The sequence below is a fragment of the Nicotiana tabacum genome, chromosome 17, assembly GCF_000715075.1.
Source record: "Nicotiana tabacum cultivar K326 chromosome 17, ASM71507v2, whole genome shotgun sequence".
Classification (NCBI taxonomy): domain Eukaryota; kingdom Viridiplantae; phylum Streptophyta; class Magnoliopsida; order Solanales; family Solanaceae; genus Nicotiana; species Nicotiana tabacum.
The window spans coordinates 12,954,142-12,980,520 of record NC_134096.1 but is presented as its reverse complement, the minus strand read 5'-3'; the positions used below and the strand labels follow the sequence as shown (position 1 = coordinate 12,980,520).

The window sequence follows — 26,379 nt, the reverse complement described above, 5'->3', positions numbered from 1 at the left end:
ATGATGAAGGTAGCAAGAGCGGGTCCGAAGATGGGGGGAGCCTGGTGGAGAAGAGACCGCTCTCGATGGTAATCCAGAAGCTTAGACCTTCTATGTTGCATTCATTTATGTAAACCACCCTTGTATATCTATGCAAATATCCTTTTCTTTTATTGCCTTGCTTCGTGAAGATTTCATTCATGCCTTGCAGATGTTTTTATGAGGATTTAGGTGACTTCATCAAATTTGGCCTTCGTAGCCTTTATGGACGAGTAAGTATTCGCTCGAGCTCGAAATAAAAGTAGCTCACAGGCTTAGTAGTCGAGTGAGTACTCGCTCGAGCTCAAAATAAAAGTAGCTCACAGGCTTAGTAGTCGAGTGAATGTTTGAACTCGAAGCAAGATAGCCTTTAGGCTTTGATAATTGAGTGAGTGATTTCTCGAACTCGAAGTAAGATAACCCTTAGGTTTTAATAATTGAGTGAGTGATTGTTTCGAACTCGGACTCAGAATATTTTAGCCCTTAGGCTTTTTATGACCGAGTGAGTGATTGCTCAAACTCGAAGTAAGATATCCCTTAGGCTTTAATTTGAGTGAGTGATTGTTTTGAACTCGAACTCAGAATATCTTAGCCCGTAGGCCTTTTATGACCGAGTGAGTGATTGCTCGAACTCGAAGTAAGATAGCCCTTAGGCTTTAATTTGAGTGAGTGATTGTTTCGAACTCGAACTCAGAATATCTTAGCCCGTAGGCCTTTTATGACCGAGTGAGTGATTGCTCGAACTCGAAGTAAGATAGCCCTTAGGCTTTAATTTGAGTGAGTGATTGTTTCGAACTTGAACTCAGAATATCTTAGCCCGTAGGCCTTTTATGACCGAGTGAGTGATTGCTCGAACTCGAAGTAAGATAGCCCTTAGGCTTTAATTTGATCGAGTGATTGTTTCGAACTCGAACTCAGAATATCTTAGCCCGTAGGCTTTTTATGGTGGTTGGCCTTTAAGCCTGTTTGAATCATGAAGCAGGAAAATCTTTTCAAAGTGTGAGATATCTGAAAATGAAGTTCTCTTTTATAAGTCATTACACATGTGTTTGTATCTTGTGCCAGAGTCCGAGCGAAACTACGTGGGCATGGTTCGTTTTGACCATTTGGCCCTTACACTTTTCTCTATCGAGCCCCTGTTTGTCATGAATTTGATATGGAACAACTTTCTTGTGCCGAAATTTGATTTATTTACTTGGTAGCCCCCCAGTATTTGAGGTTGATTATGAAGGATCCTCGGATACTATTGATTTGTCCCCGGGTAGCACATAGTTCTTATCTCGTTAAAAACCTCGTCGGAAAAACCCATTCGGTATAAAAGCTGAACTTGAGGGAAAAAGAGTACAACGCGTGATTTGAAACTAGAGGTCTTGATGTTTTTCATCGAATTCCTGTAATGAGTTAGTTTCGAATGCACGTATATAGACGATAGAGGAGAAAATCATACCTTAACAGTAATATTGTTTGAGAAGCGATATGTTCCAATTGTTTGGTAATGGTTTTCCGTCCGTTGCTCCAAGTTTATAAGACCCTTTCCCGACTATATCGAGGACTTGATATGGTCCTTCCCAATTTGGGCCGAGTTTCCCTTCATTAGGATCTCGAGTGTTAAAGGTGACCTTCCTTAGGACCAAGTCTCTGGCCTTGAAATGGCGGAGGTTGGTTCTTCTGTTGTAGTACCTTTCGATTCATTATTTTTGTGCAGCCATTCGAACTAGTGCCGCCTCTCATTTTTCATCTAATAGTTTGAGGCTAGTATTCATTGCCTCGTAGTTTGATTCTTCTGATGTATGCCGAAACCTTGCGCTTGGTTCCCCAACTTTAACCAGAATTAGGGCTTCAGATCCATACACTAGGGAAAATGGGGTTGCTCCTGTACTGGATTTAGATGTTGTCCGATATGCCCAAAGGACTTCGGGCAAAATTTCTATCCACTTTCCTTTAGCTTCGTTCAATCTTTTCTTTATGTTTTGGATGATAATCTTGTTCGTTGATTCGGCATGTCCATTCTCGCTAGGATGATATGGTGTAGACAATATTCTTTATATTTTATGGTCTTCGAGGAATTTCGTAACTCTGCCGCCGATAAACTGTCTACCATTGTCGCATGTTATTTCTTTTGGTATCCCAAATCCACACACGATGTGGTCCCAGATGAAATCTATAACCTCTTTTTCTCTCACCTTTTTGAACGCCTGTGCTTCAACCCATTTAGAGAAATAGTCAGTCTTAAACAGAATGAATTTAGCTTTACTTGGGGCCGATGGTAGAGGGCCGACGATATCCATTTCCCATTTCATGAATGGCCATGGAGAAATGACCGAATGGAGCTGCTCTCCGAGTTGGTGGATCATCGGTGCAAACCTTTGACATTTATCACATTTTCGAACGAACTCCTTAGTGTCCTTCTCCATGCTATCCCAGTAGTACCTTGCTCTGATGATTTTGCAAATTAATGGTTCGGCGCCGGAGTGGTTTCCACAAATGCCTTCATGAACCTCTCGTAAAACATAATCGGTGTCTCCTGGTCCCAAACATACCGCCAGTGGTCCGTCGAACGTCCTTCTGTATAATGTTCCATCTTCAACCAGCGTGAATCCAGCAGCCTTGGTTCGTAGAACCCTCGATTCTTTAGGGTTCGATGGGAGTTTTCCGTTCTTTAAATAATCAATATACTTATTCCTCCAATCCCAAGTTAAGCTCGTGGAATTTATTTCGGCGTGTCCATCCTCGATTACAGATCTTGAGAGTTGAACGACAGTCCTCGAGTCGATCTTATCTTCCTCGACCGACGACCCCAAATTTGCGAGTGCGTCGGCCTCACAGTTTTGTTCTTGAGGCACATGTTGTAGGGTCCATTCTTTGAAATGGTGTAGAGTTACCTGTAATTTGTCCAAATACCTTTGCATCCTATCTTCTCGAACCTCGAAAGTTTTGTTTACTTGGTTCATGACTAGTAAAGAGTCATATTTGGCTTCAATGACTTCTGCTCCCAGGTTTTTAGCTAGCTCGAGACCTGCAATCATGGCCTCGTACTCGGCCTCATTGTTAGTTAATCTAGTGGTTTTGATGGATTGTCTAATAATGCCACCCGTGGGAGGTTTCAGTACGATTCCAAGCTCGGACCCCTTCACATTTGAAGCACCATCCGTGTAGAGAGTCCAAACCCCCGACGACATACCCAATTTTAACAAGAGTTCCTTTTCAACTTCGGGCACGAGGGTTGGTGTGAAATCGGCTACGAAGTCCGCTAAAATTTGGGACTTGATGATCGTACGGGGTTGATATTCGATATCATACCCACTGAGTTCGACTGCCCATTTGGCCAATCGACCCGATAGTTTGGGCTTGTGCAAAATATTGCGAAGTGGGTAAGTGTTCAAAATGCATATGGGGTGACATTGAAAGTATGGTCTTAACTTTCTAGAGGCGCTTATTAGCGCAAGTGCTAATTTCTCTAAGTGAGGGTATCTAGCCTCTGCTTCCCCTAAGGCCAGACTTACATAATAAACAGGAAACTGTGTACCTTGCTCTTCTCGAATTAGGATGCCACTTAGCGCGATTTCCGATACCGCCAAGTATAAGTACAACTTCTCATCTGCCCTCGGGGTGTGAAGTAGTGGTGGGCTCGATAGTGCCTGTTGGCATTCCGGGGTCCAGGAGAAATCGTTCTCTCTTTTGAGTAGGGAGAAGAATTTGTCGCTTCGATCTGATGACATCGAAATGAATCGGCTTAAGGCAGCTATCCCCCCGGTCAGCCTTTGCAGTGCTTTCACACTATCCATGACGGTGATGTCTTCGATGGCCTTAATTTTGTCGGGGTTGATCTCGATTTCCCGATTCGATACCATGAAACCAAGGAACTTGCCCGATCCAATCCCGAAAGCACATTTCTCGGGGTTGAGCTTCATGTTGTATTCCCTTAAGATCTTGAACATTTCCTGCAAATGAGTCAAATGGTCCTCTGCGCGTAGGGACTTAACTAGAATGTCATCAATGTAAACTTCCATCGACTTACCTATTTGTTCTTCGAACATTTTATTCACTAGGCGCTGGTAAGTAGCTCCTGCGTTTTTAGCCCGAATGACATTACATTATAGCACTAGGTTCTGTACTTGGTGATAAATGAAGTCTTTTCCTAGTCCTCCAGGTCCATTCGAATTTGATTGTACCCGGAGTAAGCATCGAGAAAAGTAAGGATCTCGTGGCCGGCTGTGGCATCGATCATGCGATCGATGCTAGGCAGTGGAAAAGAATCTTTGGGGAATGCTTTGTTTAGATCTTTATAATCTATGCACGTTCTAAGTTTGTTCCCCCTTTTAGGGACTACAACTGCGTTGGCTAACCACTCGGGATATTTTACCTCCCGAATTGATCCTAGTTTGAGAAGTTTAGTGTCACGACCCAAATTCTAACCATGGTCGTGATGGCACCTATCGTGTTACAAGGCAAGACTATTTCCTAAAATATTACTACTAAATCGATTATAAGAATTTATTAAAATAATAACAATATTTAAATTTCTCATAAACTAAATCAACTTTAAATATAATATAGAAAAATACGAAAACAAGCCCAAACATCGAGGTGTCACTAAGTCATGAGCGTCTAAAATTATAAACTAAGATATATAAACTGTCTAACTGTCCAAAAGAAGAAATGACAAAAGGAATAACAAGGTCCTACCGACGCTAGCAGCTACCTTGCAATCTCCACAGACAGCCGGCCTGAGCTCAACGATTGCCGCGCTCTAACTCACCTGGATCTGCACATAAAGTGCAGAGTGTAGTATGATTACAACCGACTCAGTAGTAAAAGAAATAACTAAGGAACTGAGCAGTAGTGACGATCTAAGTAAAACAGTTCAATTATTTATTTTCACAATTTAAAAATAAAAAGAAATAAACAGGTAAATTCCATAACTCAGTAAATGCCACAAAGAAGTTTAATAGATAAATGAAGCAACAACACAAATAAATACAACCTCACAGCAGTGTCATTCCATCACTCATCACTCGCACTCAGCACTCAACACTCAAAACACTCAACACTCTGCGCTCACTAGGGGTGTGTACAGACTCCGGAGGGGCTCCCAAAGCCCAAGCGCTAAGCACGGACAGCTCACGTGCCATAATATCAATACCTGGATCCGCACGCTCAGCTCACGTGCTACGCAGATAACTCATGCGCTATGGTATTAATACTTGGACCCGCACGGTCAACTCACATGCTACGCGGACAACTCATGCGCTATGGTATTAATATCTTCACAACCAAGCCCTCGACCTCACTCAATCATGTACCTCACTAGCCTCACCATCATCAACAAATAAGGGAACACATCCCACATCAAGTATTACATCATATTATCAAATAATAGAGACTGAGGTAAATATGTACAATAATTTCTATGACTGTGTACAAATAATATGAGCATGAATAAAGCCTAAGCATGATCTCTAACATGAAGGCAGATAAGTTCAACAACAAGTAACTACGTAAACACAGATGATGGCCCTGAGGCCTCACGGGACGGATCAAGTCTCAATCCGTCGAGGTATACACCCACACATCTGTCACCTAGCATGGGTATCACCTCCAAACAGTCACACGATATCAAATTCTCTGGGTTTATACCCTAAAAGCCAGAGTTAAAACTGTTACGTACCTCAACAGCGTAAAATCCTATTCCGGGATGCCCTCATCTCCAAAAGCTCTAACTCTAACCAGAATCAGAATACTACTATCAACATGTGCTAAAGAATCGAATTCCACAATAAAAACTACAAAATATGCCAAAAATCTGAAATCGGCCAAAACCCGACTCCGAGCCCACGTCTCGGAACCAGTCAAAAATGGCAAAATTAGAACCCTCGTCCTCTCCCGAGTCTAACCATATAAAATTTATCAAAATTGGACTCCGTTTGGTCCCTCAAATCCCTAACTAAAACTCTCCAAAACTCAAGCCCTAACTCCCTCAATTTCACTTTAAAATCATCAATCAAATTCCAAAAACGAAGATGGATTCATGAAATATAACCAAAACTGAGTAGAGAATACTTACCCCAATCCCTATGGTGAAAATCGCCTCCAAAATCGCCCAAATCCGAGCTCCCTAACTCAAAATATGACCAAATGAACAAACTCTTGTTTTATATATTTTTCTACTAGCTATTCTGCCTCGTTTCCCATAACAAATGATCCCGAAATTCGCTTTTTATGCCTCCAATGAATTTCTTATGAAATTTTAGTCAAGTTAGACTTTTTAATCACTCAAATTGACCTTATACTAAGGAAGATATGTAGGTTTTAATATTTGCAAATAGTGCAGATTTTTAAATACGCCGTCAGTGATAATTTCGTAATTAATCTGAAAAATCTAGCAACCTAATTCTTAGTAAAATGACCATAAAATCCTCATACGATGTCCAAATTTGACGATTCTTTTTGCTACGGGACCGTAATTACGATACAAATCTAATGCTTCAAAAAAGAAATCGGAGCTCATTTGTCCAATATGATATTATTTATGCTTGAAGAAACAACATCGAAATATAAGAAAAACGAGCGCAACACAACCCAAACATATCCGAAATTCAACCGAGGCCCTCGGGACCTCAACCAATAATTCCAACAAGTCATATATCACTATGCGAACTTAATCGAACCTTCGGAGCACCCAAAAAACCAAATCAACCTCGGATTCAAGCCTAAGAACTTCTAAACTTCCAAAATTCGCCAACGACGCCGAAACCTATCAAACCACGTCCAAATGACCTCAAATTTTTCACACACGTCACAAATGACACCTAATTTTTCACACTACGAACCTACTCCAACTTCAAGAATTCCATTCCGACCCAGATACCTAATTTTCCACCGCCGACCAAAATCGCCAAATTTTTAACTTTCACCAATTCAAGCCTAATTCTACCACGGACCTCCAAATTACATTTCGGACACACTCCTAAGTCTAAATTCAACCAACGAAGCTAATCGAATCATAAAAATCCACATCCGAATTAATTTACTCATAAGTCAACTTCCGATTGACTTTTCTAACTTAACTTTCTAACTAAGAGACTAAGTGTTCATTTCACTCCAAAACTACTCCGGACCCAAACCTACCAACTCGATACAACTCAACACCACTGAACAACACATAACGAAGCAGGCATGGGGAAACAGGGCTATAACTCTTGGAATGACTGGCCGGGTCATTACATCCTCCCTCTCTTAAACAAACGTTCGTCCTCGAACGTGCCAAGAGTTGTTCTGAAAACTATCAAGAACTCTCACTGAACCCCAATGGCACAAAACCAATCCGTCAGGACTGAATCCTTCTAACTCAACCAAGCTACGCAAACCACCAAAAACCATAGGACATTGCCACAAAACACCTGTAGAACTCATTACCTCATACACACCTAAAGAACTAATCATACCCATTGCCATGCCGATCCAACCTACTACCAAGATGTCCTATCTATCCGAGTTTCTTCTGAATTACCTTCAAATTGATACTTTGCCCAGCCATAACAGCACAATCCTCAATCCAGACTTACCACACGAGACCCAAGCATAAAACCACACCGCCCTAAGGCTCATAAGCCGCTGAATAATCTCTTAAATATTCCCAAACGTACCACAAGCACACGCTCACACAATCAACACCTCAGTGCTCAAGCTACAGTCAAAACCCGGCCTCATGTCCTCCATACTGGCCTGACATCAACACACAGAAATCACATCTCGCACCTCATCCAGGGAATCACAAGCCGTCGATGCACAACTGATACTGAGCGCCCATGTGCGCATACAAATGTGTGGAAGGAATTCAAAGAGTTACACTTTAAGCTGAATCAATACCGCACGAAAAGAATTCAAGAATGAGAAATTTTCCTAAAGGTTCTGCAGCCTCTCGAAGATAAGTACAGACGTCTCCGTACCGATCTGCAAGACTCTACTAAACCCGCTCATGACTCGTGAGACCTACGTAACCTAGGCTTTGATACCAACTTGTCACGACCCAAAATCTAACGATGGTCATGATGGCGCCTATCGTGTTACAAGGCAAGCCTATTTCCCAAAATATTACTACTAAATCGATTATAAGAATTTAATAAAATAATACCAACATTTAAATTTCTCCTAAACTAAATCAACTCTAAATATAATATAGAAAAATACAGAAACGAGTCCCAAACATTGGGGTGTCACTAAGTCATGAGCGTCTAAAACTATAAACTAAGATATATAAACTGTCTAACTGTCCAAAAGAAGAAATGACAAAAGAAGTAACAAGATCCTGCGGACGCTATCAGCTACCTTGCAATCTCCACAGATAGCCAGCCTGAACGCAACGATCGCCGCACTCTAACTCACCTGGATCTGCACATAAAGTGTAGGGTGTAGTATGATTACAACCGACTCAATAGTAAAAGAAATAACTAAGGAACTGAGCAGTAGTGACGAGTTAAGTAAAACAATCCAATTATTTATTTTCATAATTTAAAAATAAAAAGAAATAAATAGGTAAATTCCATAACTCAGTAAATTCCACAAAGATGTTTAACAGATAAATGAAGCAACAACACAAATAAATACAACCTCACAGCAATGTCACTCCATCACTCATCACTCGCACTCATCACTCAACACTCAAAACACTTAACACTCTGCGTTCACTTGGGGTGTGTACAGACTCCGGAGGGGCTCCCAAAGCCCAAGCGCTAAGCACGGACAGCTCACGTGCCATAATATCAATACCTGGATCCGCACGCTCAGCTCACGTGCTACGCAGATAACTCATGCGCTATGGTATTAATACTTGGACCCGCACGGTCAACTCACATGCTACGCGGACAACTCATGCGCTATGGTATTAATATCTTCACAACCAAGCCCTCGACCTCACTCAATCATGTACCTCACTAGCCTCACCATCATCAACAAATAAGGGAACACATCCCACATCAAGTATTACATCATATTATCAAATAATAGAGACTGAGGTAAATATGTACAATAATTTCTATGACTGTGTACAAATAATATGAGCATGAATAAAGCCTAAGCATGATCTCTAACATGAAGGCAGATAAGTTCAACAACAAGTAACTACGTAAACACAGATGATGGCCCTGAGGCCTCACGGGACGGATCAAGTCTCAATCCGTCGAGGTATACACCCACACATCTGTCACCTAGCATGGGTATCACCTCCAAACAGTCACACGATATCAAATTCTCTGGGTTTATACCCTAAAAGCCAGAGTTAAAACTGTTACGTACCTCAACAGCGTAAAATCCTATTCCGGGATGCCCTTGTCTCTGGACTCGGTCTCCAAAAGCTCTGACTCTAACCAGAATCAGAATACTACTATCAACATGTGCTAAAGAATTGAATTCCACAATAAAAACTACAAAATATGCCAAAAATCTGAAATCGGCCAAAATCCGGCCCCCGGGCCCATATTTCGGAACCAGTCAAAAATGGCAAAATTAGAACCCTCGTCCTCTCCCGAGTCTAACTATATAAAATTTATCAAAATTGGACTCCGTTTGGTCCTTCTAATCCCTAACTAAAACTCTCCAAAACTCAAGCCCTAACTCCCTTAATTTCACTTTGAAATCATCTATCAAATCCCAAAAACGAAGATGGATTCATGAAATATAACCAAAATCAAGTAGACAACACTTACCCCAATCCCTATGGTGAAAACCCCCTCAAATATTACCTAAATCCAAGCTCCCAAACTCAAAATATGACCGAATGAACAAACTCTTATTTAATATATTTTTCTGCTAGTTATTCTGCCTCGTTTCCCATGCCAAACGATCTCGAAACTCGGTTTTTATGCCTCCAATGGATTCCTTGTGAATTTTTAATCAAGTTAGGCTTTTTAATCACTCCATTTGACCTTATAATGAAGGAGATATGTAGGTTTTAATATTTGCAAATAGTGCAGATTTTTAAATACGCCGTCAGTGGTAATTTCGTAATTAATCTGAAAAATCTAGCAACCTAATTCATAGTAAAATGACCATAAAATCCTCATACGATGTCCAAATTTGATGATTCTTTTTGCTACGGGTCCGTAATTATGATACAGATCTAATGCTTCAAAAAAGAAATCGGAGCTCATTTGTCCAATATGATATCATTTATGCTTGAAGAAATGACTTCGAAATATAAGAAAAACGAGTGCAACACAACCCAAACCTATCCGAAACTCACTCGAGGCCATCGGGACCTCAACCAATAATTCCAACAAGTCATATATAACTATCCGAACTTAATCGAACCTTCGGAACACCCAAAACACCAAATCAACCTCGGATTCAAGCCTAAGAACTTTTAAATTTCCAAAATTTGCCAACGACGCCGAAACCTATCAAACCATGTCCAAATGACCTCAAATTTTTCATACACGTCAAAAATGACACTATGAACCTACTCCAACTTCCGGAATTCCTTTCCGACCCAGATACCTAATTTTCCACCGCCGACCAAATTCAACCACGGACCTCCAAATTACATTCCGGACACACTCGTAAGTCTAAAATCACCCAATGAAGCTAATCGAATCATAAAAATCCACATCCGAATTCGTTTACTCATAAGTCAACTTCCGATTGACTTTTCTAACTTAACTTTCTAACTAAGAGACTAAGTGTTCATTTCACTCCAAAACTACTCCAGACCCAAACCTACCAACTCGATACAAGTCAACACCACTGAACATCATATAAAGAAGCAAGAATGGGGAAATAGGGCTATAACTCTCGGAATGACTGGCCAGGTCGTTACATCCTCCCCCTCTTAAACAAACGTTTGTCCTCGAACGTGCCAAGAGTTGTTCTCAAAACCATCAAGAACTCTCTCCGAACCCTAATGGCACAAAACCAATCCGTCAGGATTGAATCCTTTTAACTCAACCAAACTACACAGACTACCAAAAACCCTAGGACATTGCCACAAAACACCTGTAAAACTCATTACCTCATACACACCCAAAGAACTAATCATACCCATTGCCATGCCTATCCAACCTACTACCAAGATGTCCTATCTATCCGAGTTTCTTCTGAATTACCTTCAAATTGATACTTTGCCCCGCCATAACACCACAATCCTCAATCCAGACTTACCACACGAGACCCAAACATAAAACCACACCGCCCTAAGGCTCATAAACCGTTGAATACTCTCTTAAATATCCCCAAAAGTACCACAAGCACGCGCTCACATAATCAACACCTCAGTGCTCAAGCTACAGTCAAAACTCGGCCTCATGTCCTCCAGACTGGCACGACATCAACACACAGAAATCACATCTCGCACCTCATCCAGGGAATCACAAGTCGTCGATGCACAACTGATACCGAGCGCCCATGTGCGCATACGAATATGTGGAAGGAATTTAAAGAGTTACACTTCAAGCTGAATCAATACCGCACGAAAAGAATTCAAGAATGTGAGATTTTCCTATAGGTTCTGCAGCCTCTCGAAGATAAGTACAGACGTCTCCGTACCGATCTGCAAGACTCTACTAAACCCGCTCATGACTCGTGAGACCTATGGAACCTAGGCTTTGGTACCAACTTGTCACGACCCAAAATCTAACGATGGTCGTGATGGCGCCTATCGTGTTACAAGGAAAGCCTATTTCCCAAAATATTACTACTAAATCGATTATAGAATTTAATAAAATAATACCAATATTTAAATTTCTCCTAAACTAAATCAACTCTAAATATAATATAGAAAAATACGGAAACGAGTCCCAAACATCGGGGTGTCACTATGTCATGAGCGTCTAAAACTATAAACTAAGATATATAAACTGTCTAACTGTCCAAAAGAAGAAATGACAAAAGGAGTAACAAGGTCCTGCGGACGCTAGCAGCTACCTTGCAATCTCCACAGATAGACGGCCTGAGCTCAACGATTGCCACGCTCTAACTCACCTGGATCTGCACATAAAGTGCAGAGTGTAGTATGATTACAACCGACTCAGTAGTAAAAGAAATAACTAAGGAACTGAGCAGTAGTGACGATCTAAGTAAAACAGTCCAATTATTTATTTTCACAATTTTAAAATAAAAAAAAATAAAAAAGGTAAATTCCATAACTCAGTAAATGCCACAAAGAAGTTTAACATATAAATGAAGCAACAACACAAATAAATACAACCTCACAGCAGTGTCACTCCATCACTCATCACTCGCACTCATCACTCAACACTCAAAACACTTAACACTCTACGCTCACTTGGGGTGTGTACAGACTCTGGAGGGGCTCCCAAAGCCCAAGCGCTAAGCACGGAAAGCTCACGTGCCATAATATCAATACCTGGATCCGCACGGTCAGCTCACGTGCTACGCGAACAACTCACGCGCTATGGTATTAATACCTGGTCCCGCACGGTCAACTCACGTGCTACGCGGATAACTCACGCGCTATGGTATTAATATTCTCAAAACCAAAACCTCGACCTCACTCAATCATGTACCTCACTAGCCTCACCATCATCAACAAATAAGGGAACACAACCAACATTAAGTATCACATCATATTATCAAATAATAGAGACTGAGGTAAACATGTACAATAATTTCTATGACCGAGTACAAATAATGTGAGCATGAATAAAGCCTAAGAATGATCTCTAACATGAAGGCATACAAGTTCAACAACAAGTAACTACGTAAACACAGATGATGGCCATAAGGCCTCACGGGACAGACCAAGTCTCAATCCCTTGAGGTATATACCCACACGCCTGTCACCTAGCGTGAGTATCACCTCCAAACAGTCACACGATATCAAATTCTCCGGGTTTATACCCTCAAAGACAGAGATAAAATTGTTACTTACCTCAACAACGTAAAATCCTATTCCGAGATGCCCTCGTCTCTGGACTTGGTCTCCAAAAGCTCCGAATCTAACCAGAATCAGAATACTACTATCAACATGTGCTAAAGAATCAAATTCCACAATAAAAACTATAAAATATGCCAAAAATCTAAAGTTGGCCAAAACCCGCCCCCCCGAGCCCACATCTCAGAACCAGTCAAAAATGGAAGAATTAGAACCCTCGTCTTCTCCCGAGTCTAACCATATAAAATTTATCAAAATCGGACTCCGTGTGGTCCCTCAAATCCCTACCTAAATTTCTCCAAAACTCAAGCTCTAACTCTCTCAATTTCACTTTGAAATCATCAATCAAATACCAAAAACGAAGATGGATTCATAAAATATAACCAAAACCGAGTAGAAAATACTTACCCCAATCCCTATGATGAAAATAGCCTCCAAAATTTCCCAAATCCGAGCTCCCCAACTCAAAATATGACCGAATGAACAAACTCTTGTTTTATATATTTTTCTGTCAGTTATTCTGCCTCGTTTCCCATTACAAACGATCCCGAAACTCAATTTTTATGCCTCCAATGGATTCCTTATGAAATGTTAGCCGAGTTAGGCTTTTTAATCACTCCATTTGACCTTATAATGAAGGAGATATGTAGGTTTTAATATTTGTAAACAGTGCAGATTTTTAAATACGCCGTCAGTGGCAATTTCATAATTAATCTGAAAAATCTAGCAATCTAATTCTTAGTAAAATGACCATAAAATCCTCATACGATGTCCAATTTTGACGATTCTTTTTGCTACGAGTCTGTAATTATGATACAGATCTAGTGCTTCAATCAAAAAAGAAATTGGAGCTTATTTGTCTAATATGATATCATTTATGCTTGAAGAAACGGCGTCGAAATATAAGAAAAACGAGCGCAACACAACCCAAACCTATCCGAAACTCACCCGAGGCCCTCGGGACCTCAACCAATAATTCCAACAAGTCATATATCACTACCCAAACTTAGTCGAACCTCCGGAACACCCAAAACAACACCAAAACACCAAATCAACCTCGGATTCAAGCCTAAGAACTTCTAAACTTCCAAAATTTGCCAACGACGCCGAAATCTATCAAACCACGTCCAAATGACCTAAAATTTTGCACACACATAAAAAATGACACTACGAACCTAATACAACTTCCGGAATTCCATTCCGACCCTGATACCTAATTTTCCACTGCCGACCAAAATCGCCAAATTTCTAACTTTCGCCAATTCAAGCCTAATTCTACCATGGACCTCCAAATTACATTTCGGACAAACTCCTAAGTCTAAAATCACCCAACAATGCTAATCGAATCATAAAAATCCACATCCGAATTCGTTTACTCATAAGTCAACTTTCGGTTGACTTTTCTAACTTAACTTTCTAACTTAGAGACTAAGTGTTCATTTCACTCCAAAACTACTCCGGACCCAAACCTACCAACTCGATACAACTCAACACCGCTGAACAACACATAAAAAATAAGAATGGGGAAACATGGCTATAACTCTCGGGATGACTGGCCGGGTCGTTACATCTAGTTACCTCATCCCTGCCATGTCTAAATGGGACCAAGAAAAATAGTCTATGTTATCAATAAGAAATCGAATGAGTTTTTTCCTGAGTTTGGGGGTCAATCCCGTTCCCAGGTATACCTTTTTCTCGGGCAGATATTTGATTAATATAACCTACTCCAGTTCTTCGATTATAGATTTGGTGGCGTCGGAGCCGTCGGGGATGATGAAAGCTCGAGGTGTCAGAAACTCTTCCTCGTCATCCTCTATTTCATGTTCCACTGATTCGGTCGAGACTGGTGGCTGTGATTGCTATTTGGTTTCTCGTTTATCTTTAGTGCTCGATCTTTACAAAACCGATAGCATTGGCATCAGTGTTACCTCATCGACCACAAACATTTCCTTCGTAGCATGTTGCTCCCCCCGTACTATTTTCATGCCGTCCGACGTAGGAAACTTCATTACTTGGTGGAGGGTTGAAGGCACCGCCTTCATATTGTGGATCCAAGGTCTTTCGAGTAGGGCATTATACCTCATATCCTATTTGATTACGTGGAATTTGGTATTTTGGATTGTTCCAGCTACATTCACTGGTAGAGTAATCTCCCCTTTAGTCGTTTCACTGGCCATATTGAAATCGTTCAAGACCCGAGCTGCGGGCATGACTTGATTCTGCAAACCATTACCCAAGATCAGATGATATTCGCAGAACTACCTGGATCCACTAAAACACGCTTAACTTGAGCTTTATTTAGTAGGATAGAAATTACCATAGCGTTGTTGTGAGGTTGAGAGATGCCCTCGGCTTCTTCAATTCTGAATGATAATGTGCCCTCGGGTACATAACTTCGAGTTCGTTTTTCCCCTGGGGACGGTATCTTGCCGTACTTGAGCACGGGCCCTTGCGGAGTATCGACTCCACTGATGATCATATGTATGATATGCAGGGGTTCCTCTTGTTTATCCTTTTTGTTGGCGTCCCTTTCTCTGAAGTGATTCCTGGCTCGGTCGCTGAGGAACTCTCTAAGGTGGCCCTCATTGAATAGATGGGCTACCTCTTCTCTCAATTGTCTGCAATCCTCGGTCCTGTGGTCATGCGTGCCATGATACTTGCACATCGAGTTCGGGTTTCTTTGGGAAGGGTCGGTTTGCATGGGTCCGGGCCACCTAGTATCTTTGATTCTTCTAATCGCTGATACAATGCCCGATGCGTTGACGCTGAAATTGTACTCCGATAGCCGAGGTGCCTCTATAGGATTGCCATATTTATCAAAGCCACTCTTGCTCATAAGCCCCCGAGAATTTTGTCCTCTATCACTCCTTCGATTGTTCTGAGAGGAATTGTGCGCTGGGCCATTGTTCATTCGATCTGCGATGTACGGTTGATATAGGTCTTTGTTCGACCTTCGTTCTCTGTCGATATCCCTCTGGTTTTTAATAGCTGCCCTGTTCCGGAAGGAGCTCCCAACTGGTCGTCTTTAACCCTGATTTTTGACTGATATCGGTTGTGTACATCTGCCCAAGTCATTGCTGGATACTCGATCAAATTTTTCTTCAGCCGACGTGATGCTATTGAACTTTGCTCGTTCAACCCTTGGGTGAAAGCTTGGACGGCCTAGTCGTCTGTGACAGGTGGCAATTCCATGCGTTCCATTTGAAATCAGGACACGAACTCCCTCAGCATTCATTACCGCTTTGCTTTACTCTGAAGAGGTCCGATTTTCTTGTTGCAACCTTTATGGCACTAGCATGTGCCTTTACAAACGAATCCGCTAACATGGAAAAAGAATCGATGGAATTTGGGGGCAAATTATGATACCAAATCATCGCTCCCTTCGAGAAGGTCTCTCCGAATTTCTTCAATAACATGGATTCGATATCGTCGTCTTCCAAATCATTACCCTTGATGGCATACGTGTAAGAGGTGACGTGTTCATTGGGATCGGTCGTACCGTTATATTTTGGAATTTCAGGCATATAAAATTTTTGGGGGATTGGTTTTGGGGCTGCACTCGAGGGAAAAGGCTTTTGGATGAATTTCTTCGAATCTAGCCCTTTTATCATTGGTGGGGCTCCTGAAATCTGATCGACCCTGGAATTATATTTTTCTATTTTTTTATCATTGGCTTTGACTCGTTTTGTGAGCTCCTCGAGTAATTTGGTAATTTTGGGAGTAGTCCCCGATTCTTGCTCGTTTGACTTCACTATGGCTGGCTCTGTTCTGTAGGTGATTTTCCGGAGCGGATCGGGCTCCGGCCTGCTTTGTACTCGAGTTTGGCTCTGCAACTGAGCTATCGCTATTTGCTCGGCTTGTAACATCTCGAAGATCATCCGTAAGCTGACTCCGATCTCCTCCACGTTATGGGCGTCTCGAGCTACAGATTGAGTACCGCCCTAAATGCTCTTTTTTTGGTTCAAAACGTTAGTTCTCCTCAAGAGCCACTTGTGAATTGACATCTAATGGTACTCCGACTCGGATTTCAGGTACTTCGACTCGAGCTTCAGTGACATCGTTTAGTGGCCTTCCGACCCTAGGTATCAAGTTGTTGGTTTCATCCTGAATGTCGGCTTCGTGGTCGATAAGTAAAGCCATGAATCAAGAGTTTTCTATTTCTGATTCGGAGTTGTAAACTGGTGCGTATTGCGGATTTGTATCAAACAACCATTGTTATCCTTAGCCCTACGGTGGGCGCCAAACTGTTTTACCCAAAAAATTGGATATAGTTGAATTTATAAGTAGTTCTAAGGATATGTGATATATCCTGACATAAATCGTACGTAGAAGTACGTAGAAGTGGAAATGTTTGGATTCTTGGCTATCAAAATGAGATATAAATTATTGAACTAGAAGAATGAGTATGTTGAGTAAAAAATCTTAAGAGATTTACTCTTCAACAAATAGAAGTAGTCTTGTCTTACAATGTGTCCTCCTCTGTTTACAAGTATTCCCCCCATTATAGTAGAGGGATATTACTATTATTTATAAAAAATATATATAGTGGAGAACCCATGATGAATTGTCCCTTCCTCGATTCCTGCCAAGATTCTCTCCCCTCGTGCGGTTGCAACTGCTCCTATCTGCGAGCTCGATACCGACTCGAGCTCGATACTGACTCGAGCTCGATACTGGCTTGAGCTCGATACTAGCTCGAGCTCGGTATTGGGTCGAGCCCTCGGCCTTGAGTTCGAGTTCGACATTCGAGGTGAGTGTCAATCGGCCTGTGTATCCGACAAGCTTCTCTTTGCCTTGCGGTTCGATTTGCTTATGGGCTTGACAATAATACCGAGTCGATTCCTCGACCGGTCTCGGAGCTCGAGGCTTGTATGCACTATCCTCGGAACTCGTCTCGAGCTCTCACTTCGATCGCTTACCATTCGAACTCGATCAAATGTACGAAGGCCGAAATCTATTTCGACCGTATACACAACTGTAGTTGCTTAGGTCATTTTCTCATTTCCCTCTCTATATAGGGTGTAATTATCTCTTTTTTTTTATTATGAATGAAGATCCCTTTTATTTTGCCCTTGTTTTATCTTTTGCATTTATCTTTTCCTTTCCTTTCTTTCCTTTCTCTGTTCTTTTGCTATTGTTCTATTGCCTCACGTATCAGTGTATCCGAGAAATTCTTGGCCCTGTGGGCACCAATGTCTGTTAATATGAATAATGTTATGGAGGTGCTCAACAAGATCTCACTCGATATGTCAAGTTTCACATCTAGACAAGATCAGTTGGAGGCAAACCAAGAGCAAAATAGCAAAAATCAGGAGGAAGCCATGAGTGAGTTTAGAGAGGTGCTCAATGAAGTCATCCATGGAGGAAAAAGGCCGGAACGTGGCAAATCTGTAACCCAAAGTGGAGGTGACTTTATTCTCCTAATGGCAGGCCATTTGATTTTGGTGATTTAGCTTGTCTCTAATGGGGCTAATAGTTATGTTATACTTGTGAGCCACCCTGCTGTCAGCTCCATTATTCCAAACCCCCAAACTAATTTGACCACTACATTAACAACATCAGCTCCTCAAATTCCCACAAACCCTAGCCCTTCCCTGCATATTCAGAACCCAAGGACTTCTTAGCTACAACCTTCTCCTTTTCCAGCCCCGGGGTTGCAAGCTTTTCAAAACCCCATTCCTTGAACAACAGTATTTACAGTACCCTATTTTTCTAGTAATCAAGGAAGGTATTATCAACCACCACAGCCCCAAGGCTTCCCACTAGGGATGCCACCACTTTATCAAACATACAACCAGCCCAGCGAATTTCCATCTGCCTACTATAACCAAAACACACATATACCTCCACCCTTATACCACCAGACCCCATATGTATCCACTCCCTATCCCTTACCAGAATGTTCCAACTACCAATCACCACCACGTATACCCCACATACTCATAACGTGACACTGCCCAATATACTCTTTACTAAGTACCATAAGGGTGAATTTCCCAAATTCAATGGTGAAGACCTTAGGACATGGTTGTACAAGGTCGAACATTTTTTTCCTGATGAGGACCTTACTATTCAGCAGAAAATGAGGCTGGTTTCCACGCATTTTGAAGGGGATGCCTTACAATGGCATTTAGGATACATGAGAAGTAAAGGTCAAATGCCACTTCCTACTTGGGATGAATACTCGTGGGCTTTATGTGATAGTTTTGAGGCTGAGTACTCTGATCCTATGACTGAAATTATGAATGTCAAGCATACTGGGACTGTGAAGGATTACCAAAAGGAGTATCATGACCAGAATGAGCCTGTCAGTAGAATATGCTATTAGCATCTTCTTGAACAATCTTAAGCCTGAAATCAACAATGTTATGAGAATTGGTAATCCCACCAGTTTACCACAAGCCTACTACTTGGCCAGGCTGCATGAGGCCAACTTTACTGCACAAAGCAAAGCTATCAAGGCAACATTTGCAGCACACCTGCACTCTGCTGTAAGGACATCTCAAGGGCAAGGCTCTACTGGTTGGGTAAAGGCCACTACACCTGCCTACAAACAACCTGTTACTGCTAACCTTGATGGTTTCAGAAAAAGAAGACTTACACCAGCTGAAATGGATGAAAAGATGGCCCAGGGTATATGTATTTTCTTTGATGAAAAGTTCACACCATGACATAAATGCAAGGCTAAAAAGCACCTATATTCTATGGAGATAGGTACAGAAGAACTAGAAGACAGTGAAGGAATATAAGTGGAAGTGGAGAGCATTGAGGAACCTCAAGAAGAAGAAGATCTTGTTGAGAACTCTGAGATATCACTTCAAGCCTTGAATGGCACTAGGGGATACAGAACTCTCAAGATACAGGGCTTCTCTGAACAAAATCCTATCAATGTTCTCATTGATTGTGGATCCACCCACAACTTCATCAATGAGAAGGTTGCCAAGAGAACAGGGTGCAAAATCAACCAAATACACCCTCATTATATGTCTGTAGCTAATGGTAGAATCATTCAATCTGTTAAGGGAAGCAAGGAGTTTCAGTGGCTCATGTAAGGAGTTCTTTTTCAAGATGACTTCTTAGTGCTTCCCATAGGCAGTTGTGATGTCGTGTTGGGAATACAATGGCTGTGCAAACTAGGTGATATCAAGGTCAATTTTAAGAAACTTTTTATGCACTTTCTCTATCTGGGGAAGTCTGTCACACTACATGGTATTTACCCTTCATTCAAAATTGTTGATGCCAAGGCTTTGAATAATATTTTTGTTGACATAGCTCAGATTTTTATGATCAAAGTCTGCTCTACCAACATACCACAAACTACAGATTCACAGGCCCATGGGGAAATTCCAGTGCCAATTCAATCATTGCTTAATGAATATGGAATGCTCTTCCAGGAACCTAAACACTTGCCTCATTCAAAGGGAATATTTGACCATCACATTCCTCTAGTAGAAGGAAGTTCACCTATTAATTCTAGACCATACATGTACTCCCCAATATAGAAGAATCTGATTGAAGACATGGTGGATGAAATGATGGCTCAAGGAATCATACAATATAGCTCTAGGTCTTATGCATCCCATGTGGTCTTAGTTGGGAAGAAGGATGAATCATGGAAATTGTGTGTTGATTACAGGGATCTAAACAAATTCACTATCAAGGATAAATTTCCCATACCTATCATTGAAGAGTTATTGGATGAGCTTGGGTGGGGGGGAGGGGTCAGAAATCTATTCAAAGATAGATTTAAGAGCACGCTATTATCAGATTAGGATAGCACCCTCTGATGTGCACAAGACAAGATTTAAGACATACTCGGGACACTACGAATACTTGGTCATGCCATTTGGATTGCCCAATTCCCTTTCTATCTTTCAAGGGCTTATGAACCATATCTTTCAAGCACATTTGAGAAAGTTTATTCTAGTGTTCTTTGATAATATCCTAGTTTTCAGCAAGACCTTGGCTGAGTCTCAAAATCACTTTTGAATTGTTAGTTTAACACCAACTTTTTGCTAAAGAAAGTAAGTGTGTGTTTGCAGCAACTAGGATTGAATACTTAGGGCACTATATTTCTACTAAAGGAGTGACAACAGACCCCAAAAAAATAGAGGCAACCCAAGGCTATCCTGAACCTGTGAACATCAAACAGTTAAGAGGGATTTTGGGCCTAGCTGGGTACTACAGAAGGTTTATCAGAGGTTATGGGGTTCTTAGCAAACCACTTACTGATTTACTCAAGAAATACAGTTTCAAGTGATCTCCTAAAACTACTCAGCTTTTGAGAAGCTCAAAGAGGCACTCATCTCTGCACCAGTTCTGGTATTACCCGACTTCTCTACGCCATTTGTAGTGGAGACTAATGCTTTTAGCATTGGCATTGGTGCAGTTTTAATGCAAAAAGGTCAGCCAATAGCCTACTTGAGCAAGGGCCTCTCACCTCAGCACCAAACACTGTCAGTGTATGATAAAGAATTATTGGCATTGGTTATGGCTGTAAACAAATGGACTCAATACTTGATTGGGAGGGCCTTTACAATGAAAACTGATCAAAAGGCTCTTAAGTTCCTTCTTGTGCAGAAGCTGCATCAGGTTCACAATTGAAATGGATAGCTAAGCTGATACAGTATGACTTCATAATCGAGTATCAGAAGGGTAAGAAAAACAAAGTGGCTGATGCCTTGTCTAGATTCCAGTAGATGAACTAGCTGCCCTTACACTATCCTCCATTCAGACTAACCTGCTAACACTGATTACTCAAAGATGGGAATTAGACACAAACCTGACTGCCTTGATTCAAACTCTAAAGGAAGGGACAGAAGTACAAGGCTACACCTTTATCCATGACCAGCTTAGGAGAAATGGCAAGTTGGTGATTGGTCCAGACCCCAAATTGAGAAAGAACATTATGTAGCTTTGGCATGATTCCCCTGTGGGAAAACATTCTGGGATTGAGCAAACATATAGGAGGATAACATCACTGTTTTATTGCAAAGGTTTGAGAGAAGATGTTCATACTTATGTGAATGGCTATGACATTTGCCAAAGACATAAGTATGATAAATCCCCTTACCCAAGGCTCCTACAACCCTTAAAGCTGCCAGTCACAGCTTGGAGAAGCATCAGCATGGATTTTATAAAAGGTCTGCCCAAATCAAAAGGGAAGACTGTGATTCTAGTAGTGGTCGATAGACTCACTAAGTATGCTCACTTCCTGAGTCTCTCTCACCCATACTCAGCATCAGAAGTAGCTAAACTATTCACAGAACATGTCTATAAATTACATGGCATGCGTGAAGACATAGCGAGTGATAGGGACCCCATCTTCACCGGCAAAATTTGGCAAGAATTAGTCTCCATGCATGGGGTGACACTTAATACATCCATAGCATATCACCCTCAAACTGATGGGCAGACGCCAGACAGAAGTCATCAACAGATTCCTTGAAACATATCTCAGATGTTTCTGTTATGACTTACAATCTGATTGGTGCTCATACCTCTCTTATGCTGAGTGGTGGTATAATACTATCTTTCATTCCTCCATACAAACAACACCATATGAGGCTCTTTATGGCCAACCTCCACCTCTCCATTTACCCTATGTAGCAGGTGACTCAGTTATAGAAGAAGTTGATATGAGCCTATTGACAAGAGAATTCAAACTTCAACTACTCAAACATCATCTCCAAAGAGCACAACAAAGAATGACTCTTCAGGCTAACAAGCATCGCTCAGATAGGTAATTTAAGGAGGGTGATTGGGTTTATCTCAAAATTCAGCTTTACAGATAAATGACATTATCAGGCTCTCATTTCTCAAAGCTTTCAGCTAAATACTATGGGCCATACCAAATTTTACAAAAGATTGGCCCTGTTGCGTACAAATTGTCTCTTCCTCCTTAGTTACTTCTGCACCCTACATTTCATGTTTCCCAACTCAAATAATGCCACAACTTGCCTACAAATATCTCTCACCCTCTCGTACTTGACATATCCAGCCCTTACTACCCAAGTCCTCAGAAAATCATCGATAGGCGCATGGTACAAAAAGGGAATAAGGCAGTCTCTCAAGTTCTGGTGCAATGGGATCAATTAACCCCTGAACAAGCTACTTGGGAAGATTATCACTCCCTCATGGTTAGGGTTCCTTCCTTCCTTGAGGACAAGGAAGATTTTGATAGGGGGGATCTGATATGGAGTAAAGAGAGGATGCTTGCGGAAGTTGTACATTGAGCTGAGAAGATGATACATAACGGTTAAGTCATTAGGATATATAAAAGGGATAGATGTTTCAAGGGTGTTCACTTAAGTCCCTTATCTTTTAAATTAGATAGTTTCCTAAATTACACATTGGCCACATAATTTCCCTTGTCTGATATAAATAGGTCCTGCCTAGTTAGTTACTGATATGGCAGAAGGAGTCGCGTACACAGCTGTAGTTGCTTAGATCATTTTCTTATTTTCCTCTCTATATAGGGTGTAATTATCTCCTTTTGTTATTATGAATGAAGATCCCTTTTTTTTGCCCTAGTTTTATTTTTGCATTTATCTTTTTCTTTCCTTTCTTTCCTTTCTATGTTCTTCTGCCACCGTTCCATTGCCTCGCGTATCAATAGATCTCTGCTTGATTTGCTGTAATTGTCTAATCTATCAATAACGATTCTTGTGTAGATCTATGAAATTATTGATGAATCAAGTCATTTTTATAATTTAACTATAGTTAATTCATATAAATTCTCATCTCCATTTATTACGTAATCTTGCTAAACTAATATGGATTGATAAAATATTAAATGTTAATAAAAAGATGGTTATCTGTCCAAAATTATAGTCAATATTGATCAGGTCAAGATGTGTGAAGTAGCAAGTTATAACATAATCCTTCAATTTCCGATCATTTTGAGACATAAATCTTTGTATTTGAAAAACACAAAAAAGGACAGACAAACATCTACACATGCATAAGTTGAGTTATATTTCGGCCCAAAAATATGAAATAAGGAACCATTTGGCTTTTAAAAAAGGTCTATTACGTAGTAATTACTCTGTTTTAAAAATATCGGCATTATTTTCTTATTAATCTGTTTTAAAAAGATTGGCACATTCTTATATTTTCTTACTGAGAAGATTTATAATCACACAAATATTATGTCTTGCTTAAAATCACAAGTTTTAAACGTTTTACAGTCACACAAATGTTATGATATATTTATTAAACTTTGTGTCAAGCCAAACAAAACGGGAATTTCTTCCTCTCAAAACTCAGTTTGTTTGATAGCTATAGTTATTCAAAGCTAACTAAAATGGTCATTGGAGCCAAAGTGACCAGGGTCTCTACGAACCCCATTGTTTATCATTCCTTCAATTGCACATCCGACGTATACACGAAACTCCTCGAAGCCTACGCTCAAAATGGCGCCCTCCAATCAGGCAAAACATTACATGCACATTTGGTTATCAATGGATTGGCTCAAAAAACCCATTTTGCCTCCAAGCTCATTGCTTTCTATGCTGAGCGTAAACAGTTACCCCATGCACGTAAACTGTTCGACCAAATTCCCGAATCAAATATTCGCCGTTGGATTGTTCTCATCGGAGCCTATGCTCGACATGGGTTTTATGAGGAAGCAATGAGTGTTTTCTCTGAGATGCAAAGGGAAGGAGTGAAGCCTAATAAGTTTGTTCTTCCCAGTGTTCTCAAAGCCTGCGGACGTTTCAGTGATTTTCGGATGGGGGCGATATTACATGGTGTGATTCTGAAGAATGAGTTTGAATTTGACTCATATGTAGTTAGTGCATTGATAGATATGTATTCAAAGTGTGGTAAAGTTGAGAAGGCGAAAAGGGTATTTTATGGTATGGTGGATAAAGATTTGGTGGCAATGAATGCTTTGGTTTCGGGTTATCTTCAATATGGGATTGTCAATGACGCGTTGGTATTAGTTGAGGAGATGAAAATTCAAGGAATGAAGCCTAATGTGGTGACATATAACACTCTGATCGCGGGATTTTCACAAGAAGATGATCAGGTTCTGGTTTGTAAAGTTATTGAACTGATGCATGATGATGGTCTTGAGCTAGATGTAGTTTCTTGGACTAGTATTATTTCTGGGCTTGTGCAGAATTTTCATAACAGGGAAGCTTTTGGTATGTTTAAGCGAATGTTGGATGTTGGGTTGTGCCCAACTTCAGCTACAATCAGTAGTATATTGCCTGCTTGTGCAACTGTTGCAGACTTGATGCTTGGTAGGGAGATACATGGTTATACAATGGTGACAGGGATTGAGAAGGATGTATATGCGAAAAGTGCTCTCATAGATATGTATGCAAAATGTGGACTTATATCTGAAGCAAAGGAATTGTTTTCCAAGACATCTGAAAGAAATAGTGTGACGTGGAATTCGATGATTTTTGGCTATGCAAATCATGGGTATTGCAGTGAAGCAATTGAGCTATTCAATCAAATGTTAAGAGAGGAAGAAAGGAAACCAGATCACTTGACTTTCACAGCAGCTCTCACTGCTTGTAGTCATGCTGGAATGGTTCAGTATGGAGAAAGTTTATTCAAAATGATGCAGGATAAATACGCGATTAAGCCAAGATTGGAGCATTTCGCGTGTATGGTGGATCTTTTAGGAAGAGCAGGGAAACTTGATGAGGCCTACAATTTGATTCAGAGCATGCCAATTGAACCTGATTTATTTGTTTGGGGAGCATTTTTAGGAGCATGTAGGCAGCATGGAAATATGGATTTAGCAGAGATTGCAGCTAAACAACTGGCTAAACTTGAACCTGAGAGTGCTGGAAGTAGTGTGTTGCTATCAAGTTTATATGCTGATGCAAGTAAGTGGGCAAATGTTGCAAAGTTGAAAAGGGTGATCAAGAAGAAGAAGCTGAAAAAGTTTCCTGGCTGTAGTTGGGTAGAAGTTGCATAAGTTTTTAGATGGCTAGAGGAGCTGAATGTCAGATATATTTGCCAATGGACATGCCTGGTTTAAATCAAACCACGTTAAAAAAGCTCGGCAAATTTGGTAAACCAGGAAAACCTGCATGAGATGTCCCATATAAAATGAGATTTCTAATCTGAGTCTTAACCAGATTTCTGTCCTTTCATTGTTACGTAAAGCTTTGTCACACATATCAACTGAAAAACTTACACAGGGCAATAGTTGAAGAGGAAAAGTTGATGCAGATTGCGTTGATGGTAGCAACCACATTAAGAGGATGAAAGTTCTAGAGGCAAAGAACTAGCCCAGAACTAAGGTGTGTGCTAGTTCAAGACGTGGAGAGCACACAGCTAAGGCGTGTGCTCTGTGACTGAAGAGGGGGTTGTATGGTCTGAAATCAGAATTTAAAGTTTCTTTCGGATTTTTGGCTACTACTTTGATGCTGCATTGAGCTTCAGAGTCAAGCCTTGTAAATAAAATGTATCAGTAGCCTGGGATTTAACAAATATGTATCAGTAGTACTTTA

The 26,379-nt window shown here is 40.8% G+C and overlaps 2 protein-coding genes across 2 annotated transcripts; both read left to right on the top strand.

The window, feature by feature from the left end:
- Positions 1 to 18,096: 18,096 nt before the first annotated feature.
- Positions 18,097 to 22,352, top strand: LOC142171696 (uncharacterized). Its single transcript, XM_075235385.1, has 8 exons — positions 18,097 to 18,310; positions 18,919 to 19,211; positions 19,255 to 19,537; positions 19,661 to 19,952; positions 20,001 to 20,362; positions 21,183 to 21,496; positions 21,594 to 21,772; positions 21,872 to 22,352. Exons 1-8 carry the CDS (start codon positions 18,097 to 18,099, stop codon positions 22,350 to 22,352), a joined length of 2,418 nt encoding a protein of 805 aa, XP_075091486.1.
- A 1,475-nt stretch (positions 22,353 to 23,827) lies between these two features.
- On the top strand, positions 23,828 to 26,379 carry LOC107821426 (pentatricopeptide repeat-containing protein At5g59600-like). The gene has a single exon (XM_016647861.2). It carries the CDS (start codon positions 24,210 to 24,212, stop codon positions 25,839 to 25,841), a length of 1,632 nt encoding a protein of 543 aa, XP_016503347.2. The 5' UTR covers positions 23,828 to 24,209; the 3' UTR covers positions 25,842 to 26,379.